Genomic DNA, 16,064 nt, shown 5'->3' with positions numbered 1-16,064 from the left:
CTTTTCTATTGAATCAAGTGAGTTAACTTCATTTTTTGAGAAACTGTCAATAATGATTTTGTGTCAATATTTCTGTCATCGAAACGAATTTTATCACGATTCCAGTTACTTTATATTTACTGTGTTTTTTTTTTACCTCAGTTGAATAGTTCTAAGTGTGAAGAAAAGAAACTTAGAGGAAACTTGTATTTGAATATTTGCTGTGTGTAGAGCTTTATCATGTGTTGATAAAGCTCAACTCAGAGCGAAACGTTGTTGTTATAAAAGCTCGTACTGCAACACGTTTTTTTTTCTTCACTATTGCTATACGTAAATCTTATCGACATTTCTACCTCTACTTAAGAACATATTTCTCTGGGTAGATCACTGATCCAGCGCATCCTTCTGCCACCTGCCAGCCATATATCATGGTGTGTGTACTAGCGGGTCAGGAAGCGAGTTATAGGAGGACCCGGTTCCCGTTGCTGCTCCTGCTGGTGGGGGCCCTCGTCCTCCACGCTGAGGGAGTCTTCGATATTCCTCACTTTCTTGAGTTCGGAAAATGTGTGAATGTTACGCTCGTGAAGGACTTTGACCCCGTCAAGGTAAGTTGAAGATGAATGAGGACATCGAAAATCTTTGAGTTCATTAAATTTTGTTAAAAAAATATATTGTATCTATGCAGAATTCCCATTTTGTCCTTAAATTTATATTGATAAATCACTGGACGGCGAAACGTCTATAAAAATGGTATATAATGCCGACAGGTTGGTAAATAAGACACGTATGCAACAGTTAGGTATCTTTATTCCAAAACGTTTCGCCTACACAGTAGGCCTCTTCAGTCGATTACAGAAGAGTTAACAGAAGCAGTAGAGATGTGAAGATGTAATCAGTCCATCACTCTTGAAGATGTAGTTTTGAGAAGGTCAGTCCCTCATATGAGAGGGACTTGCCCTCTCAGTGATTGTCTTCTTTCTTCTACTAGTGAACTACACCTCACCTGACAGTATACAAGTCTGCATACTATTGTTTCAACTTCACATTGGTTTTGTTCCATAGTCTGAAACAATGTGAAGTTGAAACGATATTATTATAATCAAAAAGAAGCTCTAAACCACAAGGGCTATACAGCAGTTGAAACGATAGTATGTAGACTTGTATACTGTCAGGTGAGGTGTAGTTCACTAGCAGAAGAAAGAAGATAATCACTGAGAGGGCAAGTCCCTCTCAAATAAGGGACTGACCTTCTCGAAACTACGTCTTCAAGGGTGATGGACTGATTACATCCTTTTCACATCTTTACTGCTTCTGTTGTACTCGGAATAAAGATACCAAACTGTTATAAATGTCTTACTTACCAAGCTACCCGTGGCGAAACGTCTCCTTTAAATGTCCTGAACTATACATACAGTAAATGTCCTGAACTGTACATACAGTAAATGTCCTGAACTGTACATACAGTAAATGTCCTGAACTATACATACAGTAAATGTCCTGAACTATACATACAGTAAATGTCCTGAACTGTACATACAGTAAATGTCCTGAACTGTACATACAGTAAATGTCCTGAACTGTACATACAGTAAATGTCCTGATTATTATTATTATAATCAAAAAGAAGCGCTAAGCCACAAGGGCTATACAGCGCTGCAGGGTAGGGAAGGAAGCAAGGGAATTGGATGGCAGGAGGGAGGGGGGATGATCAGCAGGTTACAGAAAACAGCGGGGCAGGGGATAGTACGGGGGTAGAGGGTAGCAAGAGATACAAGTAGAAAGGGCTGAAAGTATCAGAATTTGTGAAGTAAGTCAGTCGTTGTCAAAAAGTCAATGAGAGAGTCCGGATGAAAGGTGGGTCCATCAGCGAGAAGGGAAGGTAAAGAGAGAGCAGCGGGGCGAAGACGACGACAGAGGTAAATTCTGCGTGCTCGTTGATAAAGTGGGCAGTCCAACAGAATGTGGCTGACTGATAATGGAGCTTGGCAATTCTCACAGAGAGGAGCAAGACGCCTCTCCATGAGATATCCATGAGTAAGACGAGTATGGCCAATGCGAAGACGGGAGAGAGTAGTCTCCCAACCTCGACACTGGTGATAAGAAGACGGCCAGTAACCTATACTCGGTTTAATAGACTGAAGTTTGTTGCCGAGCATAGTAGACCAACGTTGTTGCCAACGGGTGTGAAGGTGGGAAGATATTACAGCAAAATAGTCCGTACATGGAATACCTCTGTAAGAAACTGGTAGGTCATGTACTGCTGACCGCGCAGCAGTGTCTGCCTGTTCATTGCCCTGTACGTCAACATGACCAGGGACCCAACAAAAAACAATATCTTTATGCTTAGTAAAGATGCGGCGTAGCCAAAGTTGGATACGGAGGACTAAGGGGTGAGGTGTATCAAATTTTTGTATAGCCTGTAAAGCACTAAGGGAGTCTGAGACAACCACAAATGATGACACAGGCATAGATGCAATACGGATAAGTGCTGTAAGGATGGCATATAATTCAGCAGTAAAAATACTAGCTGAAGATAGTAAATGCCCTTGTACGACGCTGTCCGGAAACACTGCTGCGAATCCTACGCCGTCAGAAGACTTAGAGCCATCTGTGTACACAGCAATGGCATGAGAATGAGAGTGAAAGTGGTCAAGAAAAAGAGAGCGGGAAGCGACCGTAGACAGTTGGGCTTTCGAGCAAGGGAGGGAGAAAGAACAGACTCGAACAGCTGGGACCTCCCAGGGGGGTAGGGAAAAGTGAGATGCTACATGTACATAGAAAGGTGGTAGTTGAAGAGAAGACAAGAGCGAATGAAGGCGAAGAGAGAAGGGACGGAGTAAGCAGGGGCGGCGAACAAATAAAGAATGTCTACTAATATCAGTGACCATTCTATAAATGGAAGGATTGCGGAGATCATGAGAGCGTACATAGTAGCGCAGGCAATGGGCATCACGGCGATCGGATAAGGATGGAACGTTCGCTTCTGCATAGAGGCTTTCGACAGGGGAAGAGCGAAAAGCACCAAGGCATAAACGTAATCCTTGGTGATGAATGGGGTTAAGGCTAGAGAGAGTAGCAGGAGATGCCGCTGAATAGATCTGGTCACCATAATCAAGTTTCGATAAAATAAGGGTGGAATGTAGGTGAAGGAGGGTTCGACGATCAGCTCCCCACGAAAGATGAGCAAGGGTTTTAAGAAGGTTCAGCCGGCTGTGACAAGTTGCCTTCAGAGAGGTAATGTGAGGTTTCCAGGATAACCTACGATCAAAGAGGAGGCCCAGAAACTTGACTGTATCACGTTCAGGGATACGTGAGCCATAGAGGTACAAAGGATGATCAGAGATGACAGAGCGTCTAGTGAAAGTGATTTGGTGGGTTTTAGTGCTGGAAAATTTAAACCCATGTGTGGTGGCCCAATTGGAAACACGGTCGACTGCATGCTGGAGAGAAACTGTAAGGAGGTGACAGTCAGCGCCTGCACAGGCAATAGCAAAGTCATCAACATAGAGTGATGACCAAATATTTGATGGAAGACTAGAGGCCAAATCATTAATAGCAAGGAGAAAAAGTGTTGTGCTCAGAACACATCCCTGGGGGACACCTTCAGCTTGGACAAAGTCCGGGGAGAGCACATTATTAACCCGAACACGGAAATGCCTGTCAGTTAAAAAGTTCTTAAGGAAGGATGGTAGATTGCCTCGAAGGCCTAAGGAGTGGGCTTGGGCTAAAATATTATACCTCCAAGTTGTGTCATATGCCTTCTCAAGGTCAAAAAATATGGCAATAACTGAGTGGTTATTCGCAAAGGCATTACGAACATACGTATCCAAGCGCAGTAAGGGGTCTATGGTAGAACGTCCCTTACGAAAGCCATATTGACGAGTGGAGAGACTGTTGTGTGTCTCTAAATACCACACTAAACGTCTATTTACTAGACGTTCCATTACTTTGCAAACTGCACTGGTAAGAGCAATGGGACGATAGTGGGAGGTTTCATGTCCCGTAGTGCCTGGTTTGCGGAAAGGGAGAACAATGGCGGATTTCCACAGCTGTGGAAGAACTCCTTGTGACCAAATAAGATTGTAAAGGTGTAATAGGACTGCAAGGGCTGACTGATGTAAATGTTGTAGCATACGAATATGAATGTCGTCGGGCCCAGCTGCCGATGATCGACAAGCTGAGAGTGTTGCCTCCAGTTCTTGAAGTGTAAAAGGCACATTATACTGTTCTTCTCTGAGAGAAGAAAAGTCCAAGGGTGCTAACTCTCTGGCAGACTTTGAGGAAAGAAATGAGGGGCATAGATGGAGTCCCTGAGAAATACGGACCAGATGATTGCCAATTTCATTGGCAACATCTAGTGGGTTTGCTATATCAACACCGGCAACCCGCAGAACAGGAGCCGGGTCAGGAGAATATTTACCACTCAGTTTTCGTACCTTTTTCCAGACTGCACTCATAGAGGAAGCAGAGGTGATGGTGGAGACATAATCTCGCCAGCAAGTGCGTTTAGCGTCACGGATGACACGGCGAGCGATCGCACGCTTCTGTTTAAAATCAAGGAGTCGCTCTGTGGTTCTATTGTACCGGTACCTGCCCCATGCAGCGCGTTTCAAACGTACTGCACGAGCACAAGCAGGAGACCACCAAGGCACGCATTTCTGAGAATGCCTGCTCGAAGTTTGGGGTATAGAATGAGAAGCTGCGGTGAAAACGGAGGACGAGAAGAGGTGTAAAAGCTCATCGATGGAGGACGAAGAAGGAACCTCTTTAAAAACAGTCAGGTGTGAGTAAAGGTTCCAATTTGCCCGATTAAATTGCCAGCGTGGGGTGCGAAGAGGTGGCAAATATGAAGGGGAAGTAAGAATGATTGGGAAATGATCACTGTCATGTAAGTCCGGGAGAACAGACCAAGTAAAGTCTAATGCGGCGGAGGAAGAGCAAACTGAGAGATCGATGCAAGAGAGAGTATGAGTCCGAGGATCAAAATGGGTGTGAGTACCTGTATTTAAAACATGGAGGGGGTGGGTGGCAAGAAAAGCCTCTAACTGAATTCCACGGGAATCACAGTGAGACCCTCCCCAGAGGAAATGGTGGGCATTAAAATCACCAAGTAACAGAATCGGTGGCGGTAATGACGAAACAAGGAAGGCAAAATCCGGAATAGATAATGCCCGAGAAGGAGAGAGATATAAAGAACAGAGCGTATACCACCTATGTAAGTGGATACGGGCTGCTGTGTAATGCAGCGAAGTATGAACAAATAGCTGATGGTACGGAATATCAGTGCGGAGAAGAAGGGCACTTTCATTAAAGGTCCCATCAGGAAAAGGATCTGAAGAATACAATAAATTATAGCCTGAGATGTGAGAAATAACAGCAGAGTGTAATTTTGGTTCCTGTAAGCAAACACCAACAGGGGCAAACTGGGAGAGTAACATCTGAAGCTCACCCCGATTACCCCTGAGGCCGCGTATATTCCACTGTAAAAAGGCCATGATTGGCAATGATAAAGATACTTGAAATCCGCAGGTAAGGGTTCCTACGGACTAGAAGGGTTAGAAAAGTCCACATGCGGAGGCAGTGGAAAATGTTCAAGCAGCGAAGGAACGGTGCGCTGTGAAGAAAGGAGTTGCGCAGATGGAGCAGAGGAGAGAGGAAGAGCGGAAGGTGGATCAGTGTCCATTGATGGTTTGGTCTCTGCAATATATTCAGAGATTGCTTCAAGTGTTTCGGAATTCAGAGATGTCGTATGGGAGACAATATTGGGAATGGTAGGGGGAGGATGAGTAAAGATTGGAACTGTATTGGACTGTACCAAGGTAGGGGGGGGCGAAAGGGTGGAGGGAACTGGAGAAGCGTGGCAGGGGACAGAAGAGACAGGAACCTGGGAGGTGGCAGAAGAGGAAGAAACTTGGGAGGGAACAGGGGAGGAAGGTACATTACGAGGAGGAGGGTGAACCTCTGCACTTGTAACTGAGCCAGTGAGAGGGGAAGAACTAGGGACAGAGACAGGGAGGGTAAAAAGAGGAGGTGGAAGATGGGTAGGAGGTGTTACCGGACCTTTTTTTGACTTTTGAGAAGTAGAGGGACGATTGGGAAGAGGTGTCGTACGAGGTCTCGTCGATACTGAGGCTTGTAAGAGAGAACTCGAAGAAGCGAGATTAGACTGAGGCGTTGAAGTAGGGACGTCTGAGCCGAGGACAGCAAAAGGATTAGATACAGGAGTGATTATGGGAGAGGTAACCACAGAGGTGGGTGTAGAAGATGGGATACCAGAAGTGGGGGGACGTTTTGAAACACGGGAATAAGAAACACGTGGGAGTCTCCCTTGGAGGCGGAGATGAGAAACTGCCATGGCATAAGGGAGACCTTCTGTCTCTTTGAGGTAACGGATTTCCCGCTCGTTTAAATAGACCTGACAATGGCGAGAGTACGAAGGGTGAGCCTCATGACAGTTAAGGCAAGAGGGAGATCGATTGCAAGACGTATTAGAATGGTCATCGGCACCACAGACTGGGCATTCGGCGATAGATCTGCAATATTTCGCTGGATGGCCAAATCGCCAGCAATTTCTACACTGTTGTGGTGTAGGGATCACCTTTCGAACTTGTAACCGATGTCCTGCTATATAAACGGAGGATGGGAGTTCTCGGCTGTCAAAAGTTAAACGAGCCACATTGCTAGGGTATCGTCTCCGCCCACGGGCAGGAAGAACGTAAGTGTCTACCTTGAGGATTGGGAGATCTTGGAGTTCCAGCTGTTCTAGAATGTCGGTGCCACATGTCTGGAAATTTTGTTGAACTATGGTATGGGGCAGAATAACGGTACCACTACAAGAATTGAGGGAATGATGTTTTTCAAGGGTGACAGGAACAGTATCTATATGGGTAAGACGAGAGAGCTCACGAGCCTGGGTAGCATTCTGTACGGTAATGATGCGCGTACCGCTCTTAAGAGCATGAAAAGAAATATCTTTACCAACATGGCGTAGGAGTGCCTTGCCAATACTATGGTCAGAAAGATAGGCAGTAGAGGAAGTTGGTCGTAAAGTGAAGAATTTAGTCCACTGTTCAGTCTGAAACTGAGCGTGGAAAGGTAGTGAAGGACGTGTCGATCGTTTCTGAGAAGAACGAGAAGGTGAAGGTGGAGAAGTATCATCAGCAGGTAATTGTCGTTGACGTTTAGGCGTGGGACCAGAGTTGGTCCGACGTGGAACGGGTCGGCGATTTGAAAATTGCCGCACCGTAGAGGGAGAGGCCGGAAGCATAGTCAGAGGAGAGCGAAGGTCTGATAAATCGAAGGAGTCAGTCGAGGCCTCAGTACCTGAAGCGGGTGAGGAAACAGCACCGGCAATAGGTACAGAGGCATGAGGAATGTCTGAAGAGTGGTCCAAAGACGAGGCGGGGTCAGAACGGGGTGCGGTATCAAGAAGGGGCCCGGGGGTACCAGGTTCATGGACTAGGGCTGCCATGGTTAGGTTACTTCTTTCTTTTTGTTTTTAAGAAAAAAAAAGAAAGAAGAAAAGAAAATAAAAATAAAAAAAAGAAAAAAAAAGGGGGGACCGGGGAGGGATAGTTCCTAGGAGGGATGAAAGGGCCAGAAATCTCCCTCCGCGCCCAAGAGGACTCGACACCGCTAGTAGCGCAGATGCAGCATGGAACCCGTGCCATACCCTACCCTTCATGCCAGTAAACCAGCAATCTGGGATAGCAACCTCACATCTGCCGAGCTACCTCGGTGGACAAAAGAGAGGGCGGCCGGATATCCGCCACAAAGCATACCTCCTTCAGCCACCACCCCCGGAATCCGAAAGGTGGCTTCCAGAGCTACACCCGTCGCCCAAAAGACACCCAAAGCTACTCCGGGATACCGGAGAGGGATCGGGACATCCCTAGGCAATCCAGATTCCACGGCAAACTACGCCACCGCCAAGAAACCTCAACGGAATGGGATGGACCCCGGTGTCCTTTCTCCTACCTAGGAACTAGCGCGCCTGTGGGAGAAATCCCAAAGGACAAAAAGAGGAAGGGCAAAAGGGAGGAGTGGGGAGGAGGAGGAGGAAAGGAAAAAGGGGAGGATGGGGAGGATGGGATAGGGGAGGGGAGATTGGGGGGTAATTAGGTTCGGTCTGAGGAAGAAGACCGATAGGTCTAATTCCTCAGACCAAGAGCCTCTTCACCACGCCAAGGAGCCCCCCTTGAAGAGGAGTAAATGTCCTGAACTGTACATACAGTAAATGTCCTGAACTATACATACAGTAAATGTCCTGAACTGTACATACAGTAAATGTCCTGAACTATACATACAGTAAATGTCCTGAACTATACATACAGTAAATGTCCTGAACTGTACATACAGTAAATGTCCTGAACTGTACATACAGTAAATGTCCTGAACTGTACATACAGTAAATGTCCTGAACTGTACATACAGTAAATGTCCTGAACTGTACATACAGTAAATGTCCTGAACTGTACATACAGTAAATGTCCTGAACTATACATACAGTAAATGTCCTGAACTATACATACAGTAAATGTCCTGAACTATACATACAGTAAATGTCCTGAACTGTACATACAGTAAATGTCCTGAACTGTATATAGAGTAAATGTCATTTTACAGTAACGTCAGTCTGACTTTATTTCTTCGTTTTCGTATGACTCAGAATTAATAAATGTATATTTTTTGTTATTTTTTTTCATTTGCTTGAGTTTTACTTATAAATCATTTTTCTGTGTTAACACTTTTAAAATTAATGTTTTTATTCATGTGTGACTCAATCAATAGCTAATTTGCACCAGGGTTTATGAACCTTGACTTGCGCTTAGTATTATGACGTGTGTGTGTGTGTGTGTGTGTGTGTGTGTGTGTGTGTGTGTGTGTGTGTGTGTGTGTGTGTATGTGAGGATTAGACAAATTCTTAGAATCACTTACATCTAGCTTAGAAGAATGATTCTTGGAGTATTTGGAAGCATGTTTGTTTTAAAAGCTGAGAAGCAGTGGTGCAACACGTAGAGAGAGAAGGGGGGGAGGGAGAGAGAGAGAGAGAGAGAGAGAGAGAGAGAGAGAGAGAGAGAGAGAGAGAGAGAGAGAGAGAGAGAGATTTGATTGATTTGATAGATTCGTCGGTACTTCCGGCCCGAGTTCCTGCCAGTTGGCAACCCGGCCTTGGTTCCCTGTCATGGGACTGTCTGAGACGTATGTATGCCATGGGAGGAGGTACAAGTACCTCCTCATCTTCTGGGACCAATTGTCGCCAGGCCTAGCCCCCATTCCCCGCCCTCACGGGTCTCATAGGGAAAAGCGAGGTACCTTGGACTGCCACAAATCAAGCCCCACTGGGCTCGAAGGGTGTGGCAGCTACAAAGCAGCAGACGATGTCAGGAGGTGCAAAGGTAGCAAGCACTACTGGATCTTTTTGGAGCCACACCCCAGCTTTGGGCAGCAGCCCGAGCACTGGGGAAGCTCAGGGATGCCTCTTGCTGTTTGAGTGACTTCTGCTTCTTCACTTGTCCGTTGCACTTCTGAAAGAGAGAGAGAGAGAGAACAAACGTAGATAAATAAGACCTTTGTTTTTAATTAGACACATGTGTAACACTTGGGTATCTTTATCGTGGAAACATATCGCCACACAGTGGACTGATGAAGCCACTGTGTGGCGAAACGTTTTCACAGTTATTTGTGTACAGCAGCAGGAGGAAGCGATCACTTATCAAATTTTCAATACTAAAAGACTAAGCACCTTAAAATTACATCTTCCACTGTCTTCAGTATAAAAATCGTCTGTTCTAGCTTGAAAAAAAAACCTGCTGCGCAGATGATACGTTTCGGCAGTTGAGAAACCCAAGTGTTGCGCATGCGACTTATACATCAGTGTTTTTTCTGCTAATTTATTAGTGTAATATCATCTGGTCTCTGCAGTACGGTGGATTGTGGTTCGACATCTTTAGCGTGCCGAACGATTACCAGCAGACCAAGGCTTGCATCATACAGAACTACACTTGGATGGGTGAGTGAGCCTTTCTCTTACCAGTCCTGATGCTGAAGCTACTGAGGGGCGAAACTTTTCTGTAAAATCTCAACCATCCACAAGTGTTCCCTTTCCATAGTTTATCGGTAACATAATATTTGTTAGGATTTTTAACCAGGGACACTGTTAACCACTCAGGATAACCCAGGGGAGGGTTAATTAACCACTCAGGATAACCCAAAAAAAGTCAGTGTGTCATCGGGGACTGTGTCTTATTTCCGTTGTGGTCCTTCAGTCTTGTTCTCCAAGATGCCAACCACACCAGTCAACTAACACCCAGGTACCTACTTACTGCTAGGTGACCAGGGACAGTAGGTATAAGGTGACTAACACCCAGGTACCTACTTACTGCTAGGTGAACAGGGACAGCAGGTATAAGGTGACTAACACCCAGGTACCTACTTACTGCTAGGTGAACAGGAACAGCAGGTGTAAAGAAATGTGTCCAGTGTTTCCACCCGTGCCGGGGATTGAACCACGGACACTCAGTGTGCGAAGCAAGTGTTGCCGACCAGTCCACACTCCCGTTACTAAGAAAAGGTTAATGTATCTTCTTGTTTCACCGCCAGGGGACTACATGGACGTGCAGACGAGGGGGCTGACGGAAGACGAGAAGAAGGTAAAACAGAGGCTGACCTTCCTGAAGGAGGCGGACCTGAGAAGCCCTCCTGACCCCGCTCACATGAGGGTCATAGCCGAGAGCATGCCTGAGTCCCCTTACCAGGTACTCTTTCTTATTAGTACTCTTATTAGGTCTGAGTCCCCTTACCAGGTACTCTTTCTTATTAGTACTGTTATTGGATCTGAATCCCCTTACCAGGCACTCTCTTATTAGGTCTGAGTCCCCTTACCAGGTACTCTTCTTAGTACTCATTAGGCTTGAGTCCCATTACCAAGTATTCTTTCTTATTAGTACTCTTTTTAGGTACTCTTAACTCCCTGTAAGGTACTCTTCCTACGTATGTTCTTTGAGTTGCTGGTTACTCCTTTCCTTGTATTTTCTCTTTCTAAGGTACATTTTCCTTCTATATAATTATCCAGCTTTCTTAAGTACCCATGTGTCCTTAGAAAGTGCTCCTATTTCCTTACTAAGCTCCAATATTTCCTTAGTACTAATATTTCCTTACAGTTTTCTTTTGTTTACGTTCTTAGTGCTCTAATTTTCTTCCTATATTAATGATCTATATTTACTACCTTCGTCTCGGTATGACAAATTTTCTTGCCAGGATTTTTTTTCTTTGTGTTTTTCCATTTTAATTTTTGAGTGTGTGTTCTTATATATTTTTTTGTATTTCTTTATTATGAATATATCCATCCTGTCGAAATCTTAGAGAGGCAAGTAATGGGTTCATGGGCTGGATTTAGAAATAAATTTAGATATGTGTGTGTGTGAGGATACACTGGTCTTGTTCGGGTGGATTTACTAAATAATTTTATGGAAGTGCCTTTAAATGTTCGTATTTTAATGACTTGAAATGTGAATGAGAAAAAGTGATAAATTAGGCATGTGCAACACTTGGGTATCTTTATTGAGGAAACGTTTCGCCACACAGTGGCTTCATCAGTCCATACAAAGAAGAGTGAACATTATCTGCAATGTGAAAAAGTATTGGATATAATGTGTCGTAGATTATTTTAGGTGAATTCTGTTGTTGAATATTATTCTGCTTCATAATTGTCTGTTATTAACTGTTGTTGCTCGACTGAAATGCCTTAAACTGTGTATGTGTTTTTTTGTAGCAATGTTTCTAGGTCGGGGCTCCCCAATCTTTTTCAGGCTATTCCCCACTTTTGCCAGAAAACCTAAGTTCTCTACCCCTCCTTCCCCCATTTTATCTCTTAACTTGGGTTACTTCCCTTATTTACACAAAGTTAATTTCAAATTTCGGGTATAATTATTTAATCAGTGAGTAAAAACACTCAAGGATAGAACACTAAGAAATAAATGTGTGACTAGGAAAATGGGAATTAATTCAGAGTTATCATTTGAGAGTTCCTTTTCAAACAATTATTCCCAACTACAACAATGTCACGAGCTCTGTTATCAGCATTTATATGAATAAGTGGTTTAGTAAACTGATAAGCTGATAAATGAGACACCTTTACAACATTTGGGTATCTGTATTCTGGAAACGTTTCTCCAGCCATTGGCTTCTTCAGTCCAATCTGAATGTGCTGCGCTTTCATCAAGATTGACGGACTGAACACATCGACTGGGGGAGTGATTACCTCAGACTCCTCAGCTTTCACCTTTCTCTGTATTGGACTGAAGAAGCCACTGGCTGACGAAACGTTTCCAGAATAAAGATACCCAAATGTTGTAAGAATGGTGGTAAAATTATCGACAATATGTTAGATAAAAGAACACTAGTGTAACTAATGCAGCATTTTATTGTGCCAACGTTTCGCTCTCCAGCAGCGTAACTGCTTGACAAATGTCGCATTAGTTGCACATGTGTCCCAAATGTTGCACATTTTTGGTAGTGGGTATGTCACTGTGTGACAGCTGAATGTGATCCCTACAGCTGTTTTCTTGCTAATAGTTGTGATGTTAGTGGTGCTGTTGCTGAGAGAGCGCACCTTAGATCACACACAACGTGGAGCTTGTTTCCGGTCTTTGATTTCATTGCCAGAAGGGAAGAAAACTTTGAATGTTGAGCTAGATTTCGTCACGGCCGCGCTAGCGGGAGATTCATCTGTAAAAACATGCATTTTTGGTCACAGTGATGGCCCATGCTAACCTCCCTATGGGGTATAGATATATACCATGTTGGATGAATATTGTAGTCAGCTGACCGAGTGGCTTACACACTGGCCTGTAGTTTTACGACTCACTCACCATGGGTTCAAGCCCCACCCGTTCCGTGGGTTGTTTGCAATCGTGTTATTACGATTTCGTGAGTCTTCAAGAAAACGGGATCAGCACACGAAGAGCGTTGTAGATAATCCTAGGATAAATGTGGCATATTTTCGCTCTAACTAACTCGCGAAGTTGAATTCATCTTTCACTGGGGAATTGTTTTAACTCCAAGAACTCTTCCTGGAGCTCTGTGGAGATGTCAGTTACATATCATTTGGATGAATAGCTTATCAGTGTCATAGTAATTTGACTGGTATGTATGTCTAGGAAGTACCACTGTGTGAAGGCTTACTCAGCCCTGTAACAACTTCAGACAGTATTATCAAGGCTGGCTCCTCCTCAGGAAAATTAATGAATAGAAAAAGAAATAATTCACAAAGATAAACACTATTATTTAGTAATGCAAAGATAAAACATTGAAAAATGAAGGTGATTCCTACTTCAAAGAAAAATGAAAAATGAAATAAAAATATGACATTTGAATTCAACGCTAATATATAGTTATACTGGGGTGTCTGGTTGAGGTTGACACCATCTTGTAGAAATTGTAGCCGTTACTGATGATGTGGGGGGGGGGGGGTTTAAACAGGTGTTTAGTGACAACCCAACGACTAGTTCTTCACAGAGTCTATAGCCTTGAATAGTCAGTCCAGATGACAGGAACGCAGGTTCTTTACCACTGCGGAGATGAGGGGTAGTTGCCTGCGGTTTACTGAAAGTGATCAGGTAGGTAGATAAACAAATGACGTCTCATGGGCTGGAAAGAGACAGGTTACCCACTGCTTAAGGAAACACTCTCCATGATAAGTGCAAGATAATTAAAAAAGGTGATGATTATCTAAAAGTCTCATGTGGAGCTTAAAACGGAAAGGACCAAGTTCAATATTGGTCAAAAGTGAAGCTTTCAACCAATATCCACTAGAATAGGAGCAGAGTCTTTTACTTACAGTTGTGCTGGGAGCTGTGAGTCGAGTGATTACTGTTTGGCCGGAGCCCCACACGTCACCTTTCGGGGTGGGGAGAAAGGGGGGGAGGGGATAGCGGGAGCTAGACTGACCCTACCTTAACAAGCAGCCGGCAATCAAACTATCGATACCATATACTCGCTCGTTACTCCTATCTGTTGAACTTTTCCCTCACACTCTGGAACTCATTAGTGCGGGAGTTAATGTGCTCTGTGACCTCTGTCTTGAGCACCTGGTTCATAAGAACATAAGAGCATAAGAAAGAAGGAATACTGCAACAGGTCTACTGACCCATGCGAAGCAGGTCCATTCCCCCCCCCCGGATTAGCCCAATGGCCCACCTAGTCAGGTCACTTCCACTTAAGGAGAGAGCATGGCATCAAACCTAGTAGCACAAGCTAGTCAGGTCCAACTCACACCCACTCATGTATATCTAACCTACTTTTAAAACTGCACAACGTTTTAGCCTGAATAACTGTACTCGGGAGTTTGTTCCACTCATCCACAACTCTACCAAACCAGTGCTTTCCTATATCCTTCCTGAATCTGAATTTTTCCAACTTGAAACCATTGCTGTGAGTCCTGTCTTGGCTGGAAATTTTCAGCACGCTATTTACATCCTCTTTATTTATTCCTCTTTTCCATTTATATACCTCGATCATATCCCCCTAATTCTACGCCTTTCGAGAGAGTGCAGATTCAGGGCCCTCAGTCTATCCTCATAGGAAAGATTTCTGATACATGGGATCAACTTTGTCATCCTCCTCTGTACGTTTTCCAGAGCATTTATATCCATTCTGTAATATGGTGAGCAGAACTGAGCAGCATAATCTAAATGAGGCCTAACCAAGGATATATAGAGTTGAAGAACAATCTGAGGACTTCTATTATTTATACTTCTAGATATAAAGCCAAAGATTCTGTTAGCTTTATTGCGAACACTAATGCACTGTTGTCTTGGTTTTATATTACTACTAACCAGAACTCTTAAATCCTTTTCGCAATCAGTAGTATTAAGATCTACATTATTTAGTTTATATGTGGCATGGTTATTTTCCTGTCCAACATTTAGAACTTTGCATTTGTCTATATTCAACTGCATCTGCCACTTCTCCGACCATTGCATCAGTGTATTAAAATCATCCTGGAGTGCTCTAGTGTCCTCATTAGAGTGAATTGGACGGCCTGTTTTGGTGTCATCAGCAAATTTGCTTATGTCGCTATTTATTCCCTCATCTATGTCGTTTATGTAAATTGTGAACAACAAAGGGCCCAACACTGACCCCTGCGGAATACCACTTGTGACATGCCCCCATTCTGATTTCTCCCCATTTATGCAAACTCTCTGCTGCCTATTTGTCAGCCATGCCTCTACCCAGGAAAAAATTTCTCCTATTCCGTGTGCCTTAAATTTCCTGAATAGCCTCTGATGTGGAACTCTATCGAAAGCCTTACTGAAGTCCATATACACAATATCATATTCATTACCATGATCTACCTTCTCAAACACCTTAGTGAAAAAAGTTAGTAAATTCATAAGACAGGAACGCTCCTTTGTAAAACCGTGTTGAGATTCCTTAATCAGTCTATCCCTATCAAGATGGCTGCGAATTGCTTCGGCAATTATTGATTCCATAAATTTTCCCATTATGGAGGTAAGGCTTATTGGTCTATAGTTCGAAGCCAAGAACCTGTCACCTGCCTTGTAAATAGGTATTGCATTTGCTATTTTCCACTTATCAGGCACTAGGCCAGTTTGCAGTGATATGTTAAAAAGATTAGCCAAAGGTATGCTAAGTTCCTCTTTATATTCCTTTAACATCCTTGCAAACAGTTCATCAGGACCTGGGGATTTGTTAGGTTTTAGTTTCTCTATTTGTCTGAGGACCATGTCACTAGTTACCGCAATCGTGCATAGTTTATTATCGTCCTGTTCTACATAATTTATTATTTCAGGAATTTTGCTGGTATTTTCCTGGGTAAAAACTGAGAAGTTACTGAGAATTTCACACATATCCTTATCACTGTCAGTGATCTGACCAGAGTTACTCTTAAGCGGGCCTATCTTGTCCTTAATCTTACTTCTGTACACCTGAAAGAACCCTTTTAGGTTAGTCTTCGAATCCCTTGCGACCTTAGCCTCATAATCCCTTTTTGCTTTTCTTATTCCTTTCTTTATTTCTCTCTTTAATTGAATATATTGATTTCTTAACTGCCCATCCCCTCT

At 43.7% G+C, this 16,064-nt stretch overlaps 1 protein-coding gene across 2 annotated transcripts in view; it reads left to right on the top strand.

Moving 5' to 3' along the window:
- Positions 1-370: 370 nt before the first annotated feature.
- LOC128703256 (uncharacterized) overlaps positions 371-16,064 on the top strand; it is a 51,713-nt gene continuing 36,019 nt past the window's right edge. For both annotated transcript variants that reach the window (XR_011394404.1, XM_070103359.1), the window contains exons 1-3: positions 371-584; positions 9,904-9,991; positions 10,582-10,736. Coding sequence is in view for 1 of the 2 variants with exons in the window: in XM_070103359.1 (XP_069959460.1) it covers positions 408-584; positions 9,904-9,991; positions 10,582-10,736 (420 nt within the window). In the remaining variant the exon portion in view is untranslated. The remainder of the gene's footprint in view (positions 585-9,903; positions 9,992-10,581; positions 10,737-16,064) is intronic.

The sequence above is a fragment of the Cherax quadricarinatus genome, chromosome 85 (assembly GCF_038502225.1).
Source record: "Cherax quadricarinatus isolate ZL_2023a chromosome 85, ASM3850222v1, whole genome shotgun sequence".
NCBI classification, from domain to species: domain Eukaryota; kingdom Metazoa; phylum Arthropoda; class Malacostraca; order Decapoda; family Parastacidae; genus Cherax; species Cherax quadricarinatus.
This window is presented reverse-complemented; position numbering and strand designations above follow the sequence as displayed.